Below are 27,459 nucleotides of genomic sequence, written 5' to 3'. Positions count from 1 at the left end.
GCCAGTTTCAGTTTATTGGTGGCTGTGGTCTTTGACAGAGCTCCACAGTGCTCAGAGGACGCTGCCTGAGGCTACGGAGTCACTCACTCGGACTTCCTATTATCGCTCTCTCAAAGGCAAAATGGTGAATTGAGAACACTATCACATCAATCACATAGTTTCTCTTCCTAACAATTTTTGCCCTCAAAAAAGTGACCTTGTGTTCGGTCATCTACAACGTGTACATCACTGCGGTGGCCATGACAGGAGCCGAAGAGGCAGGCCTGGGCTTGGATCCTGTGTCTGACCTTGGGCCTGTGTCCGACCTTAGGTATTGGTTGTGTACTTGGGGCCAGGCAGTGTGCAAGGCATAGGGGATGTGACAGACCACTGGGTGACAGAAGGGAGTTCCTGTCCTGTTTGTATTAAAGCAAAGGGAAATTAAACTAGCGACGCATTCAGGGTATCCATGGATCTCAACCCCCCAGGGAAAATATGTGGGCAGGTGCAGCAGAGGGAGCCTAGACAAGAAAGACAACAGATGGACGATTGTAAGCTCTCCTCTTCTGGCCCATAAAGAGCACATGAAGAAGCCAACGCAGCCAGCCCAGGATGGGAGGCTCTCCCGGGCCACTTCCGAAAAATGAAGTCCACAGACACTAAATGCTGGCAGAAACAGACTCTCACCCAAAGAAAATGAGTACAAGTGCACACTTTATTATGTACAGCATTGGAAAGGGAGGCCATGTGGAAAAACCTCTTGCACCAACACACCCTAGACCCCTTTTATGCTTCCTCCCTCTCAAGCAATTTAATCCCACCCTACTGGGCTATGAATCCACAAGGCAGAGAGGTGAAGACTGGTATCTGTAAACAGGGAAACTCCAGGAGCAGAATGCATGGTTACTCTAAGCCTGAGAAGAGATTTTTCAGCCAGGATAAGGGGTGGTTTCCTGGTCCTTATGGGTCGCCACCTCACCAAAGAGATACAAGCATTATTTAAAATGAGTAACTTGAGTTCCTCAAGGAGGGATGTCTCCAGCCAGGTTTTCGGACCAACAGGAAGAATGCCATGTTGCCCAGATTCAAGAGCATTTGCAAAACTCAAAGCGCTTCCTATTACTGCAAAATAAGCAACTGTGGTTCAGAGGGGCTGACCACTTTCTCTTTAGGCATTGACATTAGTGACAGAAAAAGATGATTCTGCAAATAGAAGAAAGACCTAGATCCGTATGTATATCCTAAGTTTGACAGTGTCTTGCCAAGCTCATTGGTTATTATGTGCCCAATATACTGTGAATTCCTTACAGTATTTAATGAACGGGACTGATAACCAAAATATTTCACAGTGTACAAGAGTTAATAGCGTGCAGACAGTAAAAGAGAATGGCTTTCTGAAGACATTTTTTAAAGAAGTATTAGTCCTTAAGCTATTCGAATGGGTATATAAACAGTTGTTTATAGAACTTAGAGAAAGTGTCACTTAAAAAATCAAACTATTGAGAACCTGATGTATGAAAATAGGCAAAAGTGAGAAAAAAGCACTTTTTTTTTTTTTTAAAGATTTTATTTATTTATTTGAGAGAGAGAGAATGAGAGATAGAGAGCACGAGAGGGAAGAGGGTCAGAGGGAGAAGCAGACTCCCCGCTGAGCAGGGAGCCCGACGCGGGACTCGATCCCGGGACTCCAGGATCATGACCTGAGCCGAAGGCAGTCGCTTAACCGACTGAGCCACCCAGGAGCCCGAAAAAGCACTTTTGTGACAAGTATTTAGCTGGTTTGAAATACCACAGGGAAATCATTTGGTCGTAGAGAGGCTCAAAGAAGTTTCGAGGAAAAAAAGAAACATATTATTCTTAAAGGATTTTTGTGACGGTGGATTTACAAGTCATTCAAGGGTTAAGATCATCTTTCTCACTGACCTTGACCATTTCCTCCAGTGTTGGCCAGTACAGGCAAGAAAATGCCTCCTCCCGAGAGAGGATTATTTTGAAACATGGCCTGGGATTAGAAAGTAAACAGATGGCAAGAATGTTTCCTTAAGATTCCCCAGGAGTAAGGCACGTGTGGCCCAGAGAGGCTGGTCGTAGCCTAAGGTCTCTGCTTTCTGCGAAGCATTTGTCCAGCCAGGGTGTCAAGTGGCGGTTATAACCTATTTTCTTGCCTTTGGCCTGGCTGCAGATAGAGGGTGCAGAACGACCCAGTGAAAAGTCAAAAGAAGGGGGATTTAACCTATTACATAATGATCTAAATATATGAACTTTTAAATATTTTAAAGAGTAAGAAATTATCTTCTATAAATCAGTAGTCCCCTCCCCACACCCCTTCTCTTTCTCAGTATTTACAAGCTAACAATCTTTATCTGTTGCTAGGACCACTACACATTCTAAGAACCTTGCAGTCAACATATGGAAAAGGAGAGGAAGGAATATTTAGTCGAGGTCCCACCCTCCTCTCTCCTTACAGGATGAGGGCTGATTTGGTCCCCGCTCTACCCTGGAAGGGATGGGCGCATCTCTGCGTTGGCCTCTGCGGCTCACTGTTTTGCCCCCACGATGCCTTGCAACATGTCTATGGGCAGGGGGAAGACGATCGTGGAGTTTTTCTCAGCTGCGATGGTGGTCAGCGTCTGGAGGTACCGCAGCTGAAGGGCTGCCGGGGATTCGGTGATGACCATAGAGGCTTCTTTCAGAGCCCTGGATGCGTTCATTTCTCCCTCGGCTGCAATGACCTACAGGACAGGACCAGGGAGTGGTCAAAACGGAGAAAAAGGCAGCTGTCTTCAAACCCGGGTATGTACATTAAACCTTCCAGGGCCGAGCCAAAATGGTTTTAAGAAATCGGTTTCCAGGGGCGCCTGGGTGGCTCAGTCAGCTGAGCGTCTGCCTTGGGCTCAGGTCATGATCCTGGAGTCCCTGGGATCGAGCCCTGCATCGTGCTCCCTGCTCAGCGGGGAGTCTGCTTCTCCCTTTCATCCTCCCCCCTCTTGTGCTCTCTGTCTCATTCTCTCTCTAATAAATAAGTAAAATCTTTAAAAAAAAATTTTAAAAAAAGAAGTCGATTTCCAGTTACCCAGTTTCCATTTCTTTTTCCTCCATCTGATTTGCCTGAGTTCGTGCCTTAGGTCAAGATATCCTCTTTTACTCTGATCTTTCTCACACGCTTCAGGGGACCGGGCAAAGGGACAGTTCAAAATACTGTGTAGGGGTTGAGAGAGTGCCTAACGACTGGATACGAATCCTTTTGCAAGTCAAATGGATTTCCCGTTCTTTGACTGTTAAGAAAGGAAAGAGACCTTTCCAGAACTAAAAGCTGATGGTCACAAAAAAATAAATAAATAAAAAGTAAGTAAGTAAGTAAATAAATAAATAAAAGCTGATGGTCATTAAAAATATTTTTTGAGCGGCGCCTGGGTGGCTCAGTCAGTTGAGTGTCTGCCTTCGGCTTGGGTCGTGATCGTGGGGTCCTGGGATCGAGCCCCACGTCAGGCTCCCCACCCAGCGGGGAGTCTGCTTCTCCCTCTCACTCTACAGCTCCCTCTGCTTGTGCTCTCTCTCTAATAAATAAAGTCTTTAAAATATATATATTTTTTTAAGATTTTATTTATTTATTTGAGAGAGAGAATGAGATAGAGAGAGAGAGCATGAGAGGGGGGAGGGTCCGAGGGAGAAGCAGACTCCCCGCTGAGCAGGGAGCCCGATCCCGGGACTCCAGGATCATGACCTGAGCCGAAGGCAGTCGCTTAACCGACTGAGCCACTCAGGCGCCCCTAAAAAATATATATTTTTTGATGAAGATCGCTGTATGATTTTTTTAGCACATAAATTCAGAGGCAGTGCAAAGAATTGCATGGCGTGACTTTAAACAAAACTTGCATTTCTACCCACTTATTTATGTAAACAAAAGTTCTGACTCCTTATATCTATTAAATGAAAAAGTTAAGACTAGAATTGATGTTTAATCTTTTGGCAATAAGTAATAGCCAACTACGAAGATATGAATTCTTCATCTTGTTAAGAGAAGCATTTCTAGTAAAAAAAAAATTATTGAGGAGAAATTCTGAAACATTTAAATGCCTTGCTTATAGTCAAGGGAAATTTTTAAAAAATTAATTTTAACTTCGATACTAAATGTGTTGCAGTGGAGTAATAAAATAATTCATGACGAAATATATTGTATTAGGAAAAGAAATCCATGGAGGAGATGGAGTGGAAATATAAGTTCAAGGAAAAAAAGGGACAGTGAAACATACTCGACTATGAAAAACTTATTGACATATTTTAAATAGATGATGGAATCATTATGTTAGCTGAATTTCACTGGACACATTTAAAAGAATGATGTTCACAGGTTTAGTGTAAAATGTCAGTATTTAAAACATGCCGGGGATTATATGCCCAACCAAGTGTATCAATTCAAATGAAAATTTTTACAGGTCTATTTAAAATGTGTGATGGGAACATACAGTTTTTCTAAATTCTTTGAGAGGTTACATGAGCATAAAAGTTTGAACAGCCCTGGGGTGGTGGGGAGGCTCTGGAGCGAGACAGGCTTGAGCTCAAATCTCGAACCTAAACCCTTACCAGCTGAGTGTCCTCAAGGGGGTTATTTAACATTCTGAGCTCCGGTTTCTTATTCTTAAAATGGGACAGTACCTGCCTCCTTGGGCCATTGTTAGGAAGACAGAAAAGCCGTAGTACGTGTGGAAAGTATAAATGGAGGCCGTTGTATAGGAAGGCAAGTGGGAAGTCAAGACCCGATTTTTTGGATCCACCTACGCCTTAATGTGTACAAGATTCGGAAGCCGAATCAAGGCAGTTCCTTTTACTTAATCATCATCGGAGAAGAGGGGTGAAGATACCAGGATCCTCCAGCTTAATCGTGCAGTTCCACTAGGTGATTTTCACATGGATCTCAAAACATTCATGGTTCATAATACTCCCGTGAGAGTCAAAATCAGAAGCAGTGGTCTTAGGACCAGTGGAGTTACAACTCCTTACGTCGTTAATGTTGGGGCCTAGGGGTCAAGCCCTGTGCAGGAGCTAGGGGTAAGAGTGGACCTCGTCGCCTCCTTCAGCAACTGGTCAAGCAGGGGACACAGACATGGAGACAGACCACTTCATTCCAGCGTGACAAGTGTGGACAGAGATGGATACAAGGCACAGTGCCAGCCCTCAGAAGAAAGCAGTTTTTGCAGAAGGTGGAGTGGTGAGAGAGACGTTGAACAGGGCAGAACGAAAGCTTTGCTGTTTGGACAAAGATGAAGAAGGATACTTCAGGCAGCACATGTGGAAAGGCACCGAGGTATAAAAAAAAGCTGGTGTATTCCCAAAAAATGTAAGTGGGAAGGAATATGGCGTAAGGCCAAAGCGGAGGCAGGGATGCTTGGTCTGCAGCCTGTCGGCAGTGGGAAGCTGCTGAGGTTTCCAGCAGGAACCTCACCAGACCTAGCTGGAGAAGACACACTGACGGACGCCTGAGGACGGATGAGGAGAGAGGGACAAGGGCCAGGGGGACAGCCTCAGAGTGACCGGGGTGATGTGCCGGTAGTGGGGATGGAGGGAGGAATGGGCTGGGGGGCTATTCGGGAGGAAAGTCAGCAGTATGGAGGCTGACCGGGTACAGGGAGGGAGAGGAACAGAGGCAGGGGCCCAGGTTTCTAGGTTTCAGTTGCCTGGGTCGTCCCATTAGGTGAGATGGGGGTTATCGGATATGGTATTACCAAGAGAAGGCACTCAGTTTAGAGGATAAAAACCTTAATTTATCAGGATGTCCTATGTAGGTCTGTGAGAAGGGGCAAGAACCAGGTACACTCAAAGTGACTCACGTCCCTGTGCCCTAAAGCAGGCACTGTACATACAGAATGCAAAAACAGGCTCCTGCCCCGAGAACAGCAGGATCTAGCTTTTTCCGTGTCATCTCGGCCGATAAGGCACTTTTTTTCTTTTTCCTGGTCTGGACAAGGACCAACGGCAAGGCTATCTCATCTCCCATTACCAGTCAATGCACAGTCTCTTGGCTGGGCAGCCGGACCCACCAGGCTACGCACGCCATGTTGTTAATGGAAAAGCTGCTCTGGGCAGGCTGGCAAAGACGTGGGTGCAGTACCTCTGGCTCTGCCTAAACACAGGCCTCATAGATGCCGTGAATGGGATCTCAGAAAGCAGAGCCAACTACCTGTGGGGCGTGGGGCCTCTGCCAAACGCCCAGCAGCCCCATGTTGATCAACACTTCGTCTCAACAGACCATCACTTGCGAGTCGGGCATTTTCAGGTATGTGAGGTTGGTACTGTTGTCTCTTCCAGAGCCCAGGCGGGCTGGTCTGAGAAGGGCAGAGAAAGGGCATCTGCGTTTCTGCACTCCACTCTCCCAATTAATAGATAACTAGGCCCGGGAATATGAGCCTGAAAGCACATGCCAGGCCTTCTTTTGAGAGTTATGAGAAAGGAAATCAGGAAGGATGCAAGCAGAAAAGGTATTACATCTCAAGCCATTAAGAGCTGGTCTAAGCACTTGAGAAAGAGGTTCGGCTAACGTGCTGTCAAGCTTGCAGGAGAATCTGTCCTCTTTTGTGCCCGGCTCCTTTCTCTCAAACCATGTTTGGGAGCACTTGGACGTTCATTCTCTTCATTGCATGGTGCTCCTTCGTGTGAATAAAGCATACTTTATCCATTCAACCGCAAGGGACATGCGGGCAGTTTCCAGTTTGGGGTAATATAACCTGTTGTGAACACTCTGGTACAGGCCTTTCTGTTGGACACGGGCTGCCACCAGATGGTGTTCCAAAGCGGAGGCACCAAATTTACAGTCTCATTAACAAAATAAGAGCACCAGGTCCTCCCTCACCCATACCCGGTTCTTTCCCTTTTCTTTCTTTCTTTCTTTTTTTAGACCCATTCTGGTGGATATCTAGTGTGGCATCTGCTTGTGATCTGAATTTGCATTTCCCTGATGGCTAATTAACTTGAGGAATTTCTCTCTGAAGTCTCTTAGTCTAGAGGCTCTCCTACCCTTTTCGTTCACAATTTATGTATTGAAGAAACAGACTCCCTATTTTCCATGAGAACCTGAATATATGATTTTGAATTTTTGGCCTTATGGTGGTTGCAGGGCTGCTGTATTTTACGGAAGGGAGAGACTCCTTGGGATTCTATGTGTTCACCCTAATTTTAAAAACAGTCACTGCCCAGGTCCACGAGAATATTCTAGATGGTCCCTACGGTCTCATCCAAGTGGGATCACAGTAATTCAGCATTCTAACCGGCTTCCTCTATCTCTTCCCATTGTTATCAGGGATTCTCTTTCCTAGCTGGTGAGAACACCTGCAAAGAGGCTCTATCCATCACGGGAAGTCCAGAGGAGGCAGTGAGGAGCAGAGGGGAATTCTAATTTTTAATTTCTACGGCCACTCATCAACTCTGTGGCCTTGAGGAAATCACATAAATTTTCTGGGCTTCAGTTTTCATCAGAATAGTGGGATGGCAAATAAGTTTCATTTTTAGAGCCAATTCCAAGCAGTTGGGGCTTGTTACCTGGAGGGCAATAGGAGGATTCTGAGGTCAAAGCTTAGACTCAGTGGAAAACAGTGCTGTGGTTAATTACCAGCAGGGGAATAGGAGGGGGGAGGGGCAGCATCTGGGCCAGGTTATTTGTCACCTTCTGAAGGTAATCTCTAAGGACTTTTCAGGCTCTGACATTCTAAATCATCCCTGTATGATAAGTTCCATTCGATATGGCTTGGAAATGGGGCTGTTGGTTAATGACATATTCTAGGTAAAAGCAATTCCTAATTTTCAAAATACTCATTAGATTATAGCAGGTCATATTTAATGTTACCAGAAATACCACTTAGTTTTCTAACTGTGATGACTTTGAGAGAGAGAGAGCACTTGAGGGTTCTGTAGTATTACCAGGTTGTCCTCATAAGCATTAATTATCACGTTAGAAAAACCTAACAATTCTGGTTAGTAGAAAATTCTGAGCATAGTGTGTCAAAGGAGCTACTATTCCATTTGGCGCTGGCTAAGAAATTATAGTGCCTGATTTGCAGCTTAAAGGGCTTCCTACTAGAAGGTTAGGGTTCGGCACTTAGCCAATTATCTCCAGCTACTACTATTTTCCAACAAAACAACAAACTGGTTTGCTCCTTGAGTCTTAGGAGATCTGTCAAGTCCACAGCAACCCCTCTGATGCGAACTGACTCTCTTCCTCCACCCATTCATATACGCACAAGGGGCTGTGGGACCTTATTAATATCTGACTTTGTCCTTTTGACTAAATTTTGACCAAAGAAAATCTCTCTGCTGTGAATTTGGAATCAAGGCTGGTCTGTCCCCTTTAGTGTTCAACTGGGGAGGCGTGTAAACTTGAGAGTCAGACGCTCTGCCCTCAAGCTGTCAGCAATGAGGTGGGGCCCAGGCGATGGAATGATTAGCTCCCTTCAGTCTTGACTGCACTGCGGTCCCTGGCTCCAACTCTGGAGACTTGAGTCTGCTTCCCAACCTTGGTTTTGGCGAGATATCCCTGTGTTCTTAGGTATTAGCTCCAGAAATCCTCTTTCCTGGGTTAGATTAATAGATATTTCCTCGATACCCCACCTAGGGGGCATGCATCCATGGGGGCTCCAGAGGTAGGCAGAAAGAGGGGAAAAAGCAGACATCAGAGAAAGAGGAGTGAGAAGAAGTTAAGAGGACAGAGAGGAAGAAGATCCTGAGAAAAGAGAGAATGAAAGAGAAGACAAAGATAGTGAAGGAGGGGGGCCTGGCTGGCTCGGTCGGTAAAGGGTGCGACTCTTGATCTTGGGGTTGTGAGTTCGAGCCCCACACTGGGTGTAGAGATGACTTAGGAAAAAAAAAAATAATAAAATCTTTGAAAGAAATAAAATAGGGAAGGAATGAACGGTAAGCACACTGACGGGACTGCCCAGCTGCTCTGACGTCAGAACTGTTAATTTGTGCTCAGCGGTGGACCAGTAACATGAGTGTGGGACACGCAGTCACAGAAGAATGAGGTGGCTCTGCACGCACCGCTGTGCTCACAGGATGTTGTTCAGTGAAACGAGCAAGGTAGAGAACAACAGGTATGGTACTCGACCCTACTTTCGTAAAACAAACAAGCCAGCAGTCTAACACCCTCATCAGGTAGAGCCCCAGTATATCACTAAGCTGGGGGGGATGTGGCTGGAAGCGACAGGGAGGCTTTCAACTTGACTCAACGCTTTAGGATTACGTCCATTTTTATAACGACAATGTTTTACTGTTTTGTAATTAAGAAAAAAACTCAATAGGAAAAACAAACTATGGAAAGAAAGAAAAAGAAAAAGAAAGAGAAGAGAAAAGAAAAAAGAAAAAAAAGACAAGACAAGACAGCAAGGCTACCTTGGCACGGGCCTCCCGGGATGCTTCTGCCTCTGCAGCCATAGCTCTCTGCAGCTGCACAGGCAGCTTCACGTCCTTAATTTCCACGCGCTCCACCTTTATTCCCCAGTCATCGGTGGCATCATCCAGGGTACACTGTTCGGAAGAGAGAAGGCCAGCGAAGAATGCTCAGCCCAGCCCAGAGGCCGACGGCAGACCCCTGGGCTGGGAGCGGACAGGGCGCTGGGGGAGAGCCGGGAGAGAGGCTAGTTATCTTCTGCAGGGGCCGAGGCCCCGGGGAGCTGACCCTGGTTCCATTACTAAGAAGCTCATGCAGGGGTTGGCAAACGTTTCCTCAAAGGGCCAGACAGTGATTGTTTTCAGTCTCTCTTGCAACTATTTAACCGGGCCGATGTGGGTCAAAAGCCACAGGGATGGCTGTATCCCAGTCCCACGTCACTAATAAAAGCAGGTGGTCAGCTGGCTCCTGATCTAATGTGACTCCATGTAAGCCACAGCGCTTCTTCCTGCTTCAACTTCGTCCCTTTACAATGGGAGGAACGAAACCTTCCTTTGTTTCCTACGGTGGTTGTGCGCATCAGCTAAGGTCATAGATTTGACACACGATGATGTTTATACAAATAACAAGATCTTGGATTTTAGTCCTTTATCTTCTTTGAACAAGTCAGGTTTAATTCATAATCTATTACTCTAGAAAGCTTGGGACGCATATGAGTTACAAGGAAAGTCATGGGACTCGTGCAGAGAACAGAGCTTTAACGACACCCACACGGTCTTGCAGAATGGCCTCGGAATTATTACGCTAAAGAAAAAAGGTTAATGCTAATTCTGGGGAAAAAAAAAAAAAAACCTTACACTGAAGGGAATAAAAATACAATTCATGCATCTGAGCTGTTAACCCATGAGCTATTTGTGTGAAAAATATTCCCTTCCATAGAGTTTGAGAAAACCTTTCTGTGAAGAGAAAAAGGCCGGCCAGTGATCCCCCCACCAGTTGGAATTAGTCAAGTTGTCAAACAACCACTAACGCTTGACTTCATCTTTGAATTTCTGGGGACTCACAGCCTCACCTGCATGTTGTGTGCAATCTCTTCTCTGTCGGAGAGGATCTGGGAAAGGTTCTTGGTGCCCAGGACGTTCCTCAGAGTCGTTTGTGCCAAAAGACGGGTTGCCGAGTCGGCGTTGGTGATATTCGCCACGGCCAGGGTAGCATTCTGAACGCGGTAATAGACCACGCCATCCACACTGATGGTCACCGAATCCTTGGTGAGGATCTGTAATAGAAAGAAAGCCATTTTACACCTGCCAACCAACTCCTTCTTTAATATAAGTGTAAGCAATGTTATTCTATGGAACATCTTAAGACATCGGCTGATTTTCTTTAGTAAGTGCTATTGACTAAATGTGTGCCCTCCAAATTCAGACACTGAACCCTAACCCCCCATGTGATGGCATTAGGAGGTGGGGCCTTTGGGATGTGATTAGGTCATGAGGGTTGAACCCTCACGGTCATCTATGGACAAGAAAGCAGCCCCTCATACAGGCTCTGAGTCTGCTGGTCCCCTGACCTTGGATTCTAGCTTCTAGGATGGTGAGCAATATATTTCAGTCGTTTATGAGCCACCCAGTGTATGGGATTTGGTTATATCCGCCCGAATGGACTAAGGCAACAAAGCATCCGAAAGCTAATGATGCCTTTAGAATTTTAATAAAATACATTCACTTATTCATTAATTCCTTCAATCATTCAACAAATTTTGAGACACCACTCCATAGTAGGCACTTTCAAAGAGGGTGGGGAATCAAGGGAGCCTTGATGGGACAAAGGAGGGGCAGTTGTCGGGGGCAGGGGTGATACTTGAACTACGTCTTGAAGGAAGAAATAATTTCCCGAGGGCGGTGGGAGAGTATGCGAGGCAGGGAACAAAATGCACGAAATGGCACGGCACTGTGGCAGAGCCTGGGCTTGGTGAACTCTCTAAGGCAGTACAGTGAAGTCGAACAAAAAGGGAATGGGGGCTGTTGTTACAGGGTGAGGTCAGGTCATGTCCTGCTTTCCAGGACACGATGAGTCAATGCTTCTTCCTCCCTCCCCCCTTCAGGGCGGCTCCTTAGTTTGGCTGACAAGTCCTCTGACTGCTGGCCCTTTGGCCTCACTCCTTGCTGCTCTTCCTCCCGCACACACACTGCACAGGACAAGGTGTAGGTTCCCCGAGCACCAAGTTCCGTGTCCCAGGCATTCGTGCAGGTGTCCCCGCCCCTCCTCTTCCTCACACCAGCAGACTGGCACACGATTACTCATCCAAGACACAGCTCAAGTGTCTTTTCCTCTGTGAAACTTTCCTAACCAGGCAGGGTTAACCACTTTTCCCTCGGCACCTAACTGCAGTGACTCTGTTGCTGGTTGGCCTCATTGCTTCTCTACTGGGCCATGCATTTCTTGAGGGCAGTTTGTCTTTGTTATCTCTAGCAGTGGTGGAGTGTTAGATACATAGCAGGTAGCGAATAACCGAGAGATGAACTGAAACATGATCCTAGGAATACAGTGATTGAGGCAGAGCGTGGGAGGGAGGGTCAGGACACCTGTACCTCCCTTGGTGATCTCTAGTGAGGCTCTTAACCTGCTTGACCTACAGAGTCTTCACCTGTGAGATGGGGCTAATAATGCTGCCCAATTCTATGCAAACGGTCTGCCAATTGCTTTGAAGTTGAAGATTCGGTAGAACAAGGAGGCTCTTTTCAAAGCGTAAAGGGCTATGTAAATGGCAGGTAGTAATGACAATGGTGTTCTATAGCAGTTTAGTCCCTGTCAGGCAGGAAAGCAGTTATCTTTTTTTCTGATAATCTAAAAATACTTCTAGTAACGTATCACCATCTTTGTGTGAAAATGAATTATTTCCCATGATGTGATAGGAAAATGTGTATCCTTTCTAAACAGTCTCTTGCCCCCGTGACTGCCACAGCCAGAGGTTTCGACAGCTGCTACTGTTCATCGTTGGCGGAGTATTTCTCTTCCTTCATATTATGTTCACAGGGGGTCGCAGAAAGGACTGCTCGCCAAGTGCCATTCCGCTGCGAGTCAGAGGCCCAGGGCAGAGGAGAGAGCAGCCGGAAGGAGCGGCTTACGGCAAGCCTGCCAGATGTCCGCCACCTTTATCGAGGATATCAGGACTCCCAGCTACCCTGCGAGGGGCTCCTTCCAAGGCTCAATCTTCTCTGAAAGATGGGAAAACATGCAGAGAATACAGCACGCCTCTTAGCCCTGTTCTCGTGGGTAAAAGCAATTCCTGGTGTCCCTACGTGCATGTGGATGATAAAGTCTGACCTCATCGCCCACTGCTTGGATTGGCACCAGCAAGGAGGTTCCTATGCTGGTTCCTGGATTTGGGGACAAGAGAAGGCAACCAGTGCGGCCCGGCTCCACCACCCTGCTGTGCACCTGGTCTCTGGCCAGGAAACACTTGACACGATTCTTCTGTCCCTCCCTTCATCCTGTTTCCAGGCTTTCTATCTGCCTCGGCGATAGTGATGATCCCTCCCCGGACATGCGGCCCAGGATGGCCCTCACTGTCCCGGGCTTTGACGGAGTGAACGTCGGGTGCATTTAGCATGGAGCTGTGGGAAAAGCCCTCGGTGAGGAACCCACAGAGCAGACCGTCGCTCTTGGCTCTGCCACTCTGGTCTGCTGGGATCCCTCTGCCCTTCGGCAGTTACGGATCCTGCGGCGAGTTTCAACTGTGACATTCCTTGCAAAGTTGTTTGAAAGAGCATGGAGAAATTACTACTATAGGGGCGCCTGGGTGGCTCAGTCGTTAAGCGTCTGCCTTCGGCTCAGGTCATGATCCCAGGGTCCTGGGATCGAGTCCCACATCGGGTTCCCTGCTCTGTGGGGAGTCTGCTTCTCCCTCTCCCACTCCCCCTGCTTGTGTTTCCTCTCTCACTGTCTCTCTCTCTCTCTGTCAAATAAATAAATAAAATCTTAAAAAAAAAATTACTATTAAAAACATTGTATGCTTTATCTAAAATGTCAAATGAGCAGCTCCTAATTCTTTATCTAGAATACAAACAGGAACCTTAAGAATATTGTACTAAGCTGGATTTTCTATCAGAAACCCACAGCAGAGAAATGTGGCAGTCAAAAGGATGACAAATATGATAATGCTAACGTTACGCTATGCTTGGTAATAATAAGCACGGATGTAGCACCTACTGTTTATCAGCCACTATTCTAAGCACTTTACACATAACGTCTCAGTCCTCACAAGAACCTTCTAAAGTTAAGTCCTACTGGGGCACCTGGGTGGCTCAGTCGGTTAAGCGTCTGCCTCCAGCTCAGGTCATGATCTTAGGGTCCTGGGATTGAGTCCCGCATCGGGTTCCCTGCTCTGTGGGGAGTCTGCTTCTCCCTTGGCCTCTCCCCCACCTCTGGCTTGTGCTCTCTCTCTCTCAAAAAAAAAAAAAAGTAGGTCCTACTATTATAACCTCTAATTTTACAGATGAGGAAACTAAGGCACAGAGAGGTTAAGGAACCTGCTCAAAGTCACACAGCTAGAAAATGGTGACAGCAGACAGGCTCTACACCTGTGCCCTCACCACCACCATATTCCTGCTCTCAAGGCCAGCTACTTTCACACGTGACATCTGTTACTGAGGGCAAAAGCCTGTCACCTTACCTCCTGAGGAGGAATGTCAAATGAAATGGTTCTCATGTCCACCTTGATGAAGCTGTCAGTGCAGGGCAGAATAAAAAACAAACCTGCAACAAAGAAACACAGAACACTAGGGAGAGACACCGGCGCCTCGTCCGTTCACTCTAATTCTCAACGTAGCCCACGGAAAGAAGCCAGTTCACCTCGGTGCACGAGCCCGCTGCCAGGAACGCCGTCCTCTTGCTGGCGCCCCCCACCTAACTGCTGCCTCCGAGGCCCAGGATGTCATCTCCTGAGTCCACTGCCACTGGCTGTCTGGTTTTCACTTAGGCCAACGCAATCCTTCCCACGTCTTTCTGGGCCTTCCAGGGTCTCTCCTTTGACCCACTTTCTCAGCCGCAAGCCCAACAATCTTTCCTGACCTACGGACCCCTTAATGTGCCACACAAGGTCCTGCAGGACCTGCCCCAACGCCCCTCTTCGGCCACTCCCCTCTCCTCGAGCTCCATGCTCTCGCTGGGCTGAGCGACCTGCAGGCCCCTGGGCCGCCATACTCCCCTCGACATGGCTCTGCACATGTTGTGTTTCTGCTGGGAACACCGCCCCTCTGGCCAACACCTCTCCATGCCTCAAGACTCGGCCAAGATGTCACCTCCAAAGCCTGGTCTCATCCTCCCACTCAGGGTCCATCACCTATCTCCAGGTTTCCACAGCTAGCTGCAATGACTCGGCCATAGTACTTAGCACATGGGATTGTAACCGCTTCCTTTTTGGCGTCTACTAGACGGCAAGCTCCTTGAGGGCAGGAGCTATAATCTAGTCTCCCTTGAGTTCCCAGAGCCTGGAACACAGTAGGGGCTTAAGGGAAGTTGGCCAAAAATAAGGCACAGAGAACAAGATCTAGAAAGCCTTCAGCGAGTAGAAATTCTCATACTCCAACTTCCACGGCTGTGGCTATTCTTGGCCTAAAATAATCTTATCAGCGGGGATGGGAAGAGGAGGGGAGCCAGGGAAGGAAAGGGTGACCGTAGCAAGACTGGCCAGCACCACCGCTATTGTTACACGGCTTCTGTTACAGGCATTCTTTCCCAAGTCAACACAGAAGGGACCCACATAAGGGAATTCACATCAACAAGAGGAAGAATTTCAGTCTCCAGGCCACCCACCCAGAATTCTAGTACTGACCAGGTCCTTTTGCTCCTCCTTGTAAAATGCGACCCAATCTAAAGATGATGGCTCTTTCATATTCTTTTATGATCTAGATTAAAAACACAAACAATAATTGAACATGAAGAATACAAATATCTACATATGCCAGATATTTACAGACAGCTTCTTAAATATATATTCTGCTCTAAACAGGTTAGATGCCTCCATGTTGCTTTTGCTCTAAAGTCCGAACAGTCTCAGGGCACCTGCCTGGCCCAGTCTTAAGGGCATGTGACTCTTGACCTCGGGGTCATGAGTTCGAGCCCCATGTTGGATGTAGAGATTCCTTAAACACATAAAACTTAAAAAGAATAAAATAAAATCCAAACAGTATCTATAAATCACATGTCCAATGTTTAATTACCAAGCACAATACGTATTTACTATTTTTTTATCTGATTATAAAAGTAATAGATACTCACTGCATACAATTTGGGAAGTATAGGGTAGTATATAGGAGCAAATCCTTTACTCCTCAGCTGTTAACAGAATCATTCAGTTACTCATGCATTGTTAATACAGAAAAAAATCAAAACAACAATAACAAACAACTAAATTCCCCATGGTTTGTCTCCCAATTCCTTAAATTATAATAATAAACTTATCTGAAAATTCTTGGAGCATATTTTACCTTCTTGGGAATATGTAAATGATAGTTATTTATTGAAGTGTTAATAACTTTATGGAAAAAATAACCAGCAACTGCGGGGCCCTTGCCATATGCCAGGCATTGGGATAAGTATGTTTAGATACATCATTTAACCTCGCAACGGCCCTATGAAGTGCGTGTTGTCACTTCCTCCCATTTTACAGGAAGGAAACGTGGCAAAGGTCACACAGTGAACAATGGAGCCAGGAGCCAAACCTCAGTGTGGACAGGACCACCCCACATCCTTGATCTCAGAAGATTTCGGATGGGGGTCCTTACTCTAACCTCTGAGGAGGACTGCCTGGACCATGGCTGAAAGGAAGTCCCCAAATTCCATTACAGTAGGTGACTAGAGGGAATTTTCCAAGGGAGAGATGAAGGAAAAAGAATTCAGGCCAGTAGGTCTCTCTCTCTCTCTCTCTCTCTCTCCCTTTTCCACACACATACACACAACGCGTGCTTTTGTGGTGAGGGGCTGACCCCTTTGCAGATGGAAGTGACGTATTCTTTACCTTTATGCACATCCATATCGATATGGGGAAAGTTATAACCGTGAACAAGAACGAGACAGCCACCAAAACCCAGCCACAAGGCCCAAGGCCTGTACTGGGGCTATCTGTGAAAACAAAAAATATACAACTCTTGTCATTGTTGTTAGTACACCCCCACCATGTTTATCCTCTGTTCACCGAACACACCAATGCTTGGCATTCTACCACCGTTTTACCTGGATTTTCTCATCTAATCCTTGTAACAACCCTGAAGTGCAGGTGCTATTTTTCTCATCTACTTAACATGACCAGGATTTCCCACATTATTTTTTATCCTGCAAACATGTATTAGGCACCTGATATTTATTATGCCTTGTGCTCTGCACTGAAGTGGTAAAAGTGAGTAAGACGCAATCCTAGCTATCAGGAAGGTTCAAGTTCAGTGGACAAGACAGACAGATAATTATAACATTAGGTGGTAAGTGTCTCGACATAGACCATAGAGCATTTTAGAAATGCAGAATAGGGTTAACTTACACATCTGGGACAGAGATGGCAGTGGGGTAGGGTGGGTAGGTGACGGGGGTGGCTGTCAGAGGTGCGTCTGGAATGGTCAAGGAAGATACCAAAAGGGTGGGGAAGGAAGGTAAAGAGCATTTAAGCTGAGGGAATAGCTTAACTAAAGGTGAACTGCACGCTATTTCACTGGGCATGTGCACCATAATTTATTACCCTTTCCTGGATGATTAGACATGCTGTTTTTCTGATTTCTTAGGATTATTAACAATGTATCATAAACATCTTTGTACATAGTTTTCCTCTCACTTTCTAATTGCTTCCTTTCCTGCAACATGAAATCGCTCTTTTTCTTACTAGGAAGGATACACGCCCCGCTGCAAGAATTTCAGAAGAGTATAAAAAGGGGGAAATTATTCAATCCAGAGATGATGAATATTCTTCCAAACCACACAATTTTTATAAATAAAATCTGTTAATTATTTTTCTTCCCTCTATGATTCTCACCTTTTTTAGCCTTTGTATTTATTTGAGAGAGAGTGCACAAGCGGGGCCAGAGGGAGGGAGCAGGCCTGCCGCAGGGCTCAGTCCCAGGACCCTGAGATCATGACCTGAGCTGAAGACAGATGCTTAATCAACAGCCACCCAGGCGCCCTGCATCTGTGCTTTTTCTGTTTTAATTTTTTATCAGTTATACTTGCACAAAGTTTAAAAAGTCCCAAAGTTCTCCAAGATCAGTATAAAAAGAGAGCAGTCCCCTGTTCACCTCTTCCAGTTTCCCTTTCTTCAAAGGCAACTGCTCTGTTGGCTGAGTATTTTGGTCTATCCTTCCCTGTTTCTAAATAATATACTGGTTTTGTTCCTTGTTGCTTTCTCGCTTTTGAGCATTACTTATTGACTCTCCACTATGGAAGAGGATTTAGCTTCTCCCCCACCCCATAAATATACCCATCCTTCTAATTATATCATCATTTTGGTTAGGTCATTATCAAATTTTCCACTTCATGAATATGTAAATGCCATTCAAAGCTAAGCCAGGTTAGGGATGTCAAATTCGTTTTTCCATCCCATACAACTTTGTTTTTCCTCCAATGTCTTGCTTTTTTCCCATATTGATTCAACCTCAAACCTCTCATCAATGGTCTAAATCTCCTCTCACGAGGGTCAGGTGTTCTACCAATTTCCTCTTCTAAAAGAGCGTCTCTTGGAGGGGCGTCTGGACTTGCTCTCTTAGGTGGTGTGAGCAGCTGGTCCGGGGACCACCCTTTCCTACCATCCTGGGAAACCCCCTTCACTTCCTGGCTTGTGTTTTCCACTTTCGGTATCCAGTGACTTCCTCACTTTTAGTTTGTTTTTCCTCTCTGAGGAGGGTGGAGGGACCAAGAAGGCCAAGGGACACTATCACTTTTCTTATGGACCACAGAAAGCTTCTGCAGTATTTCCAGGAACTGTCTTGGTAATGAGAGGGAGATTGGCAAGGGGCGGGGGAGGGGGGGGAGAGGAGGCAGGCCAGGCAGTGGTTAGGGCTTGGAAGGGCAAATATGGCAGTGAGGCAGGCCTTTGAATCCACAGAAGGCCAAGAAATAAGCAGAGTTGAGGCGGAGAGCATGGGAGAGCGACACAAAGTGGCATCCAGGTCAAGTGCTCTGAAACGCAGGATGCAAGACCAGAAATGTTACAGATAACTTTGTGATTTTCACACTGTGTCACAGCATGAGGTAAACGTCCTATGCATACTTGACTAAAAGGGCTCTAAGTTAATCTCCCGGAGGTTTGTAAGTTACGGTTTGTGGGGTTGTCGACATATTTACTGAGAGGATATTCCAAGCAGGGACCCAGTGCTGCCTGCGCAGAAGGCTCCGTCAGTCATCATCACGACTGATGATCACGATCACAGCACCCACTTGTTGACAGTATGTTGTAGGCACCGTGTTCAATTACTTGACATGTGTATCTCCTTCATTCTTTACAAAGCCTGTGAAGTATTTTTTTTTAAAGATTTTATTTATTTGAGAGAGAGAAAGGGAGAGAGAACACAAGCAGGGTGAGAGGCAGAGGGAGAGGGAGAAGCAGACTCCCTGCTGAGCAGGGAGCTTGATGGGGGACTCAATCCCAGGACCCCGGGATCATGACCTGAGCCGAAGGCAGACGCTTAATGACTCAGCCACCCAGGCGCCCCAAGTATTTTTAATTCCATTTTACAAATGAGGTAACTGAAGCCACAAAGCTTTCCCAAGACCACATGATGGAGGAGGACCTGGGATTCAAACACAGGTCATCCTACCCCAGAGCCCATGTCCTAAGTCAATTCACTCCTTCGGTCCTTTGTCTCTGAATTAAAAAATCCTCATGAAGGAAGTTTTCGTGTTTGGAGCACTTTCTCAAGACAGTATCCAAACCGGGAAAGCATGGTAGGAGTTCCGAGAATGAAATCTGATAGTCCTACAGAGGAAGGCCTCTTAATTCCAGCTGTGCCTATTTATAGCAAAACAGTCTCAAGGCTGGTGGCCAGGCTCAGGTCTAGGCTTCCAAAGTGAACTGGATTCCAAACAAGGAACAGACTGGCCACAAATACTTCTCCGACAGCATTTGGTGCCTTCTAAAATACTGCCCCAAGCCGCCTATTTCCAGGCAAAGTTCATAGCTCTGGGTCCTGACCGTATTAGACTATAAACTCTCTGAGGGCAGCGATGTTTCCTATTCTCCTTTCCTATTCTTCTTCCTATTCCAGTCCAGTCTTTTCTCATGTGTACCTGTGCATATGTGTGCATGCACTCAGTTTCCGTGGTGACATTGTGTTTTGGAAAGCCCCACATGAACCCATGGGATTACAAATGAGGAGCAACAAGAAATGAAGCGGAGATCCTAAAAACTGGGCTTGGTCTTTCACATCTCAAATGCTCAGCTAGAAGTAATCAGTGCATACAGTGGGGATGGCACCATTTCATATTATTCTGGTGCCTAAACTATCCCATTCTCAAGCCTTCAAATTCTTCCCCATCTGGTTATTATAGCTCCTAAAGGTACACAAATCACATTCCTCAGAGAGGTGAGGCTTCAACCTCACCAGGCTCTTAGTGAACCCTTCGTCCTCTACCATTTATGGGCGAAAGAAGAGAAATTCTCTGTTACTCCCCCAGATTTCATGAAATTCATTCCGTTCAAGTTTCTAATTCATTACCTTGAAGATTGGATCCTCCCAACCAGCTGTATGAGGTAAAAGACAAATAATGAGCAATCAGCATTCCTGAGATATACTGGTTGATATTGCTGGGTAGGAAAACTCCTAAAGATTAGTGATCCCATGACACTTGGTTGTAAATACTACTTGGCCACGGTTAATTTTTTTCTTTTACTACCAACTCTTCTGAAAACTGCATTAAATTTTTAACTAACCAAAGCAAGGTTTTGAAAATGGATGTAAGTTTATACAATCAACACTGTTTAACTCAATATTCAAATTGGGCTTATCTCCAGGGAACTGACATAAATTTTAAAAACCATTGCTTCTTTTCTCTTATTTTAAAAGCAAAGTACTGTCTCTATAAAAATTAGAAATTATAGCTAAAGAAATTAAAAAAGAAAAATTATCTATACTTTCATTATCTCTAGATGGCAACGATTTTTCTGCCTTGCTACATGTCCTCTAAACCTTTCCTATCCTGCTTTTTTTAAAAAATGAAATAATGGTATACATAATAACTTTGAATCTGCTTCCCCTCTATATTGTGAACATCTTTTCATGTCACTACATATTCTTTATTACTAAAGGTTGAATAATATCCCATTATTCCATGGACCTAATGAACATTTAGGTTATGTCCAATTTTCTCAAACTCTGCTGCATCGCATATATGCTTAGCAAAATTTCCATGCATTTTTATTGTGTAATCTAATTTTGCTGAAAAGATGAAATTGTGTAATTCTTAAATTTCTCATTCTGGAGGTATCTTTAATTATTACTAATAATAGCCATTTATTGAATGTCTATCACATGGCAGCCACAACTGGATTCCTTACATACCATCTTTCCAATATTCACAAAAATCTGTAAAGTAGGTATGAAATATTCTTCCTGCAGTCCCAGAGTAATAAAGCAAATGACTTTCTGAGCTGAGACAGAAGAAAACAAACAAAACCACGAAACAAATGAAAACAACAACAACTTGTATGGTAATTTTTGTTGGGTTAGCTTCCAAGAGAGCAGTAAAATAATCTTTTTCCAGAGGATAACACAGGCATGATTTCAGAGTACTACATGTTGTTAATGATACAGTATCAGCTGATTTACTAAAAGGTCCACTAAACTTGGCACTGCTGGAAATCATGTACAATAATAAATTCCATTTATCGTTGAGATTTTGTTCTAATGTTCAAAGACTAGATTTCCTCTTCAGGGAAAGGCCAGAAAGGTCTCACACAGTGTCTGAAAATCTAACTCAAGACTCGTTTGCATTAATACACACAAAAAGAAAAAGATGAGCCCAAGGATTGTTGCAATGCCTGAACAGCAACATTTAAGGGCAATCTTTTCTCTCCCCTTTCCCAGAACGCGAGTGAAGCACTTCACGTCTTCGTGCATTGCCAAGAACAGTGCTGTCTGGGTGGGGAGAGATAAGAGGGCTAGGAATCTGGTCTCAAAAACATGCTGACAGCAAGGTCCTAACAGCACTTTTTAAGGGGCAACAGTAGGTCAAAATGAAAGGTCTTGGCAATTTTTTAATTCTTTGAAAGGTATAAATATTCAGGATGTAATATTTCTGATTATATTCTCCCTCTCCCTCTGCCCCTCCCTGCCCCACTCGTGCTCTCTCTCACTCAAATAAATAAATAAAATCTTTTAAAAAAAAGGAAAAAAGAAAAATAAATTTAAAAAAAGATGGAAGGAAGGGAAGGAAACAACAGAAGAAAAGGAAAAGAAGTGAAATGGAGGGGCACCTGGGTGGCTCAGTTGGTTGAGCGACTGCCTTAGGCTCAGGTCATGATCCTGGAGTCCCGGGATCGAGTCCCACATCCGGGCTCCCTGCTGAGCAGGGAGTCTGCTTCTCCCTCTGACCCTCCCCCTCTCATGCTCTCTCTCTCTCTCATTCTCTCTCAAATAAATAAATAAATAAAATCTTTAAAAAAAAGTGAAGAAACAAAAATGAGGCAGCATACTACAGGGAGAAAAATAACACCAGGTGGAGTGAGAGAGGGGCAGAGCTTAGCACACAGTAGGGGCTCAATAAATGTATGTTGAAAAAAATGTTGGTATTTAGTTGGAGATTACAACTTGCATTCATTTGGGCAGAGGCTTTCAAAGCAGACAAGCACACACTATAACCCATCTTTCAAATGAATATTTTAATTAGGCATGGTTTATAGTTCTTCGAATGCCCTTATCCTTAAACCTCTAGGGAAGAAATTAGTGTCTGGGCTGGAGTGGCTAAAGGCCAGATGGTATCAAGTTAAGAACTATGGCTGGAGGTGGTACTTTTTCCTCTCTATTATAAACCATCTCTGCCTACAAATACTGGATCAAAAGAACCAATACTGGTGAAGTATTATGGGATCTGAATCATAAAATGTGTTTACCATGAGATATTAGAAAAAGGGAACAAACCCTTTTAAGAAAGATTTCCAATGCAAGTTGAAATAAAGGGAGTCCTTTGCCTAGCTCGAAAAGAGTAAGGAAATTAAATAAGTGTAAATATTTTCTTTCCCAAGTATCTTGGGGATTTTCTGTAGCTTTCCTTCATTCGACTATTCTAGCCATAAAACAGGAGGAAAAAGAGGTGAGGGTGTCATCAGTAATTTTAAATTTGAACCCCCTGAGTCTTAAATAGGCCCCCCTCTCCAAATCACCTAAAGCACTTTACCCTGTCTAAAAAACATTTATCATACTTGTAATTATCCTATTCAAGGTCCGTCTTCCTCATAGATTTTGAGCTTCTTAAAACAACAAAGCATGATGGCTCCAAAGCTGGCTCTGTCATTTATTATCTGTACGATCTTGTCAAAGTTTCTGAATTCTCTTTGCTTTAGTCTCCTCATTTCAAAATAGGGCTAATAGGAGTACCTCCTGAGAGGGTTAAATGTGAGGAGTAGATGAGCTAATACGGTAGACATCTAGAGCATAACAGGTACTCAAAAACCATCTGCCAAGTAAGTAGTTGTTGAATACAGTTGAGAAACATCCTCTGTCCTAAAGCAGTTGTCAGAATGAATATGTATGGGCTGAATATCGCCCATAGCTGGAAAGATAGAAACGGTTATATCCAGAAAAATTGGAGAAAAACAATTTCATAATGTTATTAAGTTAATTAAATTTAGACCAGACCCTATTAAGAGAAGAAAACCCTCCTACCTCTTCCATTGTTTTTTTTTTTTTTTCCCACCCAGCTCCTTTACTTGGACATCTTAAAAGTATCTACAATTAATTTTCTCATAAAAGTCTTTGGAGGGCAACATCACTTTATCTAAAAATTGGGGGCGCCTGGCTGGCTCGGTCGGTGGAACATGCAACTCTGATCTCAGGGTCATGAATTCAAGCTCCACATTGGGCATCAGACTTACTTTAAAAAAAAAAAAAAAGGTGGGGGGGTGGTGCAGACAGAAGCACAGTTCTTCAACTGAGGTCAAGAAGCTAAGCAGTGACTAAGAGCTCAGGGTTCTGGGATCAGATTCCAATTCTACCACTAACTTTTCTCAGTAGTAAAATGAGGGAAAAGAACAATACTTATCTCATATAAAAACCAATGAGAAGTACTTGACACTCAGGAAGTGTTCAATATATAGCAGTGTTATTTTTATTACAACTTAAAGATCACATTGATACAGTTTATAGACATAAACTTTTTAGTAAGTGAATTGCCTTCCGGGACCTAACACTGCTGAGAAAATAGCAAGACCAACAATCTGCCTGGGGACTCTATCTGTAGAGGAGAAACAGACTACATTTGAGCAGGACAATAAAGTTCTAAACCATCTTGGACCATCTTTCATACAACTTTTTGCCCATAAATTTAAATTCCCTGCATAATTACTAGGTTTTCTGAATAGTCATTGTTAACTTCATTCTTTGTTTTCCCCATTAACAAATTATCTCAATAGTTGACATTTTAATGTTTCAAAAGTACATTCACATAAATTTTTTCACTCGATTCTTGAAACCTTGGGAGACAGTTACCGTGGGTAAGATTATGCCCAGGATGGAGAGGAGGAATTGACTCGGGAGACAGAGAATTACCCAAGGTGGCCCAGGTAGTAAGTGATGGTATTGAGATTCCAATTCAGATCCTTGAATTCTAAATTGCACTCTCGTTTCATTACACTCTACCATCTTACCATAAGTGTGTTCACAGCTGGACAAAGTTGGTATAATTATTGTCTGATACTTTACGACAGATACTTTTATTGTTTGCATCTTCAGAGGCTAATCTACTGAAGTGTCAGCTGAAATGCCTGGGGTTTAAGTTTCTTTACCAGTCCCAGAGTATAGACAAAGATTCAAAAAGAATGGAGAAAGGAGAATTGACACATACTTTTTCTCCACTGACTGTAATCTCTAACCTTTTTCCTTCCACACTTTATATTATCATGACAACTGTAATTCCTTTATCAAGATAATATAAACCCAGACAAATAGTCTATTTGTAATAAGAACATGTAATAAGGAACCATCTTAATCAAATATATATAAATATATGAATATACATTTAAATAAATTATATAAATATATATAAATAATATAAATATATATATGCCAGCTTTACTAGTAACTAGACTTGGTCATTGGTTTGAGTTAATTTATGACCATTGATGGTTTAACTCAGATTAATTATTAAAGAAGTTACAAATTTCTCCCCAATCTGATCAGCTGTAACAACTGAAATAAACAAATCAGTCCCTTGATTCTGCTTATTTTCAGGCATTCTCCCAAAGGAATATATTCTGTTGACATGTCTCTTAATTATAATAATACTTTTTTTTTTTTTGTAATCCACCTGCATTATTTCATTACAAAGTGAATGCACTGGCTTCAAGAAAAAGTAGTCTTGCCCTAGGTTTGGTCATGTTTATATACTCCTAAGACTAATTGTCAGCAAAGTCATAAAAGGACAGAGTTTGGGCTTTTATATTCCACCGCTTCCCTCAGAAGCAGCCTTCTGGAGATGTCTTATTCAAGATGTCTGGACTGAAGCTAGGTTCCTTTGCGCTTTCTTTGTTGTCTCTCACCTTCAGTGAAGTACTGATGCCTGAGAAGGTTCTCTCTTGGGTATACATTTTGGAGGTAGCTCTAGGATAGGGAAAATGGAAAATCACATACCCCAGGTTTGCAACCTAGCTCTGAGGCACACACGTGTGATTTTTCTACTCTGAGCCCCGGTTTCCTTGCTGTAAAATGGTGGATAATGTTTTCCTTGTGGAGCTATTAGAAGACTGCAATTAGATCATGTTTGTAAAGCACTTAGGCTGTGCTTGACCCATGGCAAGCACTCAATAAATTCTATTTAATAAATTCTAGTAATGGCTTTCCTACCCGTGTTGGATCTTGAAGGTTTATATTTTTAAAAAAGAGGGGGGAACCTAGACTAAGCAAAATTTTGTTTGTATGTATAATTTTCTGAGGAGCACACAGTTTTCACTGGATTCGGAAAAATAAATTCTGTCTAAAAAATGTTAATCATAGAATCAAGAAAAAGAACTTAGGAGTGAAAACTGGTCTGTGACCATGAAAAAACAACTAAAGGGATATTAAGTATAAAGATCATGTGCATTCCCAAAGAATGTCTACAGATTTCCCACTGCTTTCACCAAACTGCTAATACTGTTCTCATAGTCCCTCTGTCTCCCACCAGAAGGTCAGGGCACAGAGGAAAGTATCCCACCCACCTTCCCACCTAGGATAAGACAACCAACTATGAAAGAGGGGGACTGCAAGTTTTAGAGTCAGTCAAACCCCAATTTAAAATATGGCTCCATTACTTATAAACTGGGTGACTCTGAAGTAATTCAACCTCTTTTGAGTATCAGTTTCTTCAAATACATCCTTCCTATTACACTACTGATTTGGGAAGGTAAATCTCCAATGTGCTTAGCAGAGAAAAGTGAGGGATAATTCTTTTGATGCCCCTGGGAACAATCGCTGGGCAAAGGAAATGGGTGGACAAAGCTGGCTTTACAGCTAATCAGAATCATTAAGTCCATTATCATGTTTTTTGTGGGGTGCTGGAAAGGCCCACCCAGCCCACTTAAAATGTCGTTCTCTATGTCAGCCCATCTGAAATTCCATCCTTAGAAATAATTCCTTTGGATCACTAAGAGCCCCTGGGAGGGAACCAGCACCCCGGGGAGGACTGTCACCTCTCTCTATTGGAACCCCACCCCCACCCCAAGAGGTTAGCCAATAAAGGTTCAAGATGATAGCCCTCTCAAGGGTACTAGTCCCTTTCCAGAGGAACAGCATTGAGCCACTCAAGGTTTCTGCCATCAAGACAGGGAAGGCCTCCGTAGGGTGGGAGTTCTTAAAGGAATTCCTGGCGAGAAACAAAAGCCCCGAAGGCGAGATCCCTAGAACAAAGGGAGTAAAGAGGAGGCAGGATAGGGCAGAAAGTGAAGCTGGGAAGAGAGGAGAAGAATGCCGAAAAGAGACTTTCTTCTTTTCTTCCACAAATAATAGCCTACTGTATGTGAGGGGCGGGGGTAAAACCTCACAGGTCTGTCTTGCTTCTTAATATGAAATTGGCCATGGGTGGGGCTTGGGGAGCAGGGGTTCCTTCCAGTTCCGTCGATGGGGGTGGGCAAAGGCTGGCTGGAGGGGGACGGGTGGGAAGGAAAGGGGAGTCGCGCGACAGGAAGACTGGGGGTCCTGGGTGTGGGGTGCAGGTTTGCGCCCCCGCTCCACTGCTCACTGGTCGCGAGTCGCTTAAGCATCTCCTTGCCCGCATGCATGCCACGAGATAATGAACGCGAAGCGATGGCACAGGGCCTGGCGCCTGGCAACCGCTGGAGCACGCGAGCCCCCGCTATGGCTTTGGTACTGGAAACGTGCCCTGCATTGGGTGCGTCCCCCGTGTGCCAGGCAAGCCGCTGTGCACTCTGCACCCTAACATCCCTAAATCTGACCCCCAGCCCGCGGAGCAGGGTTCACTATTCTCAGCGTCACCGAAGCTTAAAGCAGAGGCCGCTTGGCTTAAAAGCGACGGAGACGAGCCTGGGACACGCAGGCTGCGGCTAGTTCCTGAGGGAAGGGTTGGGGGGGGTGGGCGACGGCGCGGGGCTCACCCCTGAAGGAGTCCGGGAGCCGCCGGGCTTCGGCGTCCCCTGTATGCCGCTTCTCAGCCATGCTGCCCGAGCCGGAGGTGCAGCTCTCACGTCCCGGTCAAAGGTGCTGGAGCGGCTTCCGCGAAGAATGCGCCGCGGAGACCCGGGGCAGAGACCCGGGGCCGAGACCCAGGCTGCAGTCCCGCCCCCTCCCCACGGCCCTGCCAATCGACGCCCAGGACGAAGAAGGACACGCCCCCCCACGCCCCGCCCGCCCGCCCGCCCCTCCGGAGCGGCCGCGGGGTGCCAGCCTCCCGCGCGGGGCCGCTGGGCTGAGGGGCGT

General features: G+C 44.9%; 1 protein-coding gene across 1 annotated transcript; it reads right to left on the bottom strand.

Annotated features, from left to right (window-relative positions):
* Nucleotides 1-675: 675 nt before the first annotated feature.
* On the bottom strand, nt 676-27,294 carry STOM (stomatin). Its single transcript, XM_025887982.2, has 7 exons — nt 27,138-27,294; nt 16,377-16,480; nt 15,192-15,264; nt 14,031-14,113; nt 10,428-10,631; nt 9,358-9,492; nt 676-2,711 (listed from the first exon to the last, which is right to left on the bottom strand). Exons 1-7 carry the CDS (start codon nt 27,196-27,198, stop codon nt 2,517-2,519), a joined length of 855 nt encoding a protein of 284 aa, XP_025743767.1. The 5' UTR covers nt 27,199-27,294; the 3' UTR covers nt 676-2,516.
* Nucleotides 27,295-27,459: the final 165 nt, after the last annotated feature.

The sequence above is a fragment of the Callorhinus ursinus genome, unplaced genomic scaffold, assembly GCF_003265705.2.
Source record: "Callorhinus ursinus isolate GAN/ISIS: 27379988/994484 unplaced genomic scaffold, GSC_fseal_2.0 scaffold24, whole genome shotgun sequence".
Taxonomy (NCBI): Eukaryota; Metazoa; Chordata; class Mammalia; order Carnivora; family Otariidae; genus Callorhinus; species Callorhinus ursinus.
Note: the sequence above shows the minus strand (reverse complement) of the source record. Positions and strands in the feature narration are given on the sequence as shown.

Excerpts from the sequence above, each read along its gene's own strand:
- STOM (XM_025887982.2), bottom strand. The coding sequence starts at position 27,198 with ATGGCTGAGAAGCGGCATACAGGGGACGCCGAAGCCCGGCGGCTCCCG. Across the intron at positions 15,265-16,376 it reads CGATATGGATGTGCATAAAG|ATCATAAAAGAATATGAAAG; the intron begins GTAAAGAATACG and ends TTTTTAATCTAG. Across the intron at positions 9,493-10,427 it reads AGATTGCACACAACATGCAG|TGTACCCTGGATGATGCCAC; the intron begins GTGAGGCTGTGA and ends TCTTCCGAACAG.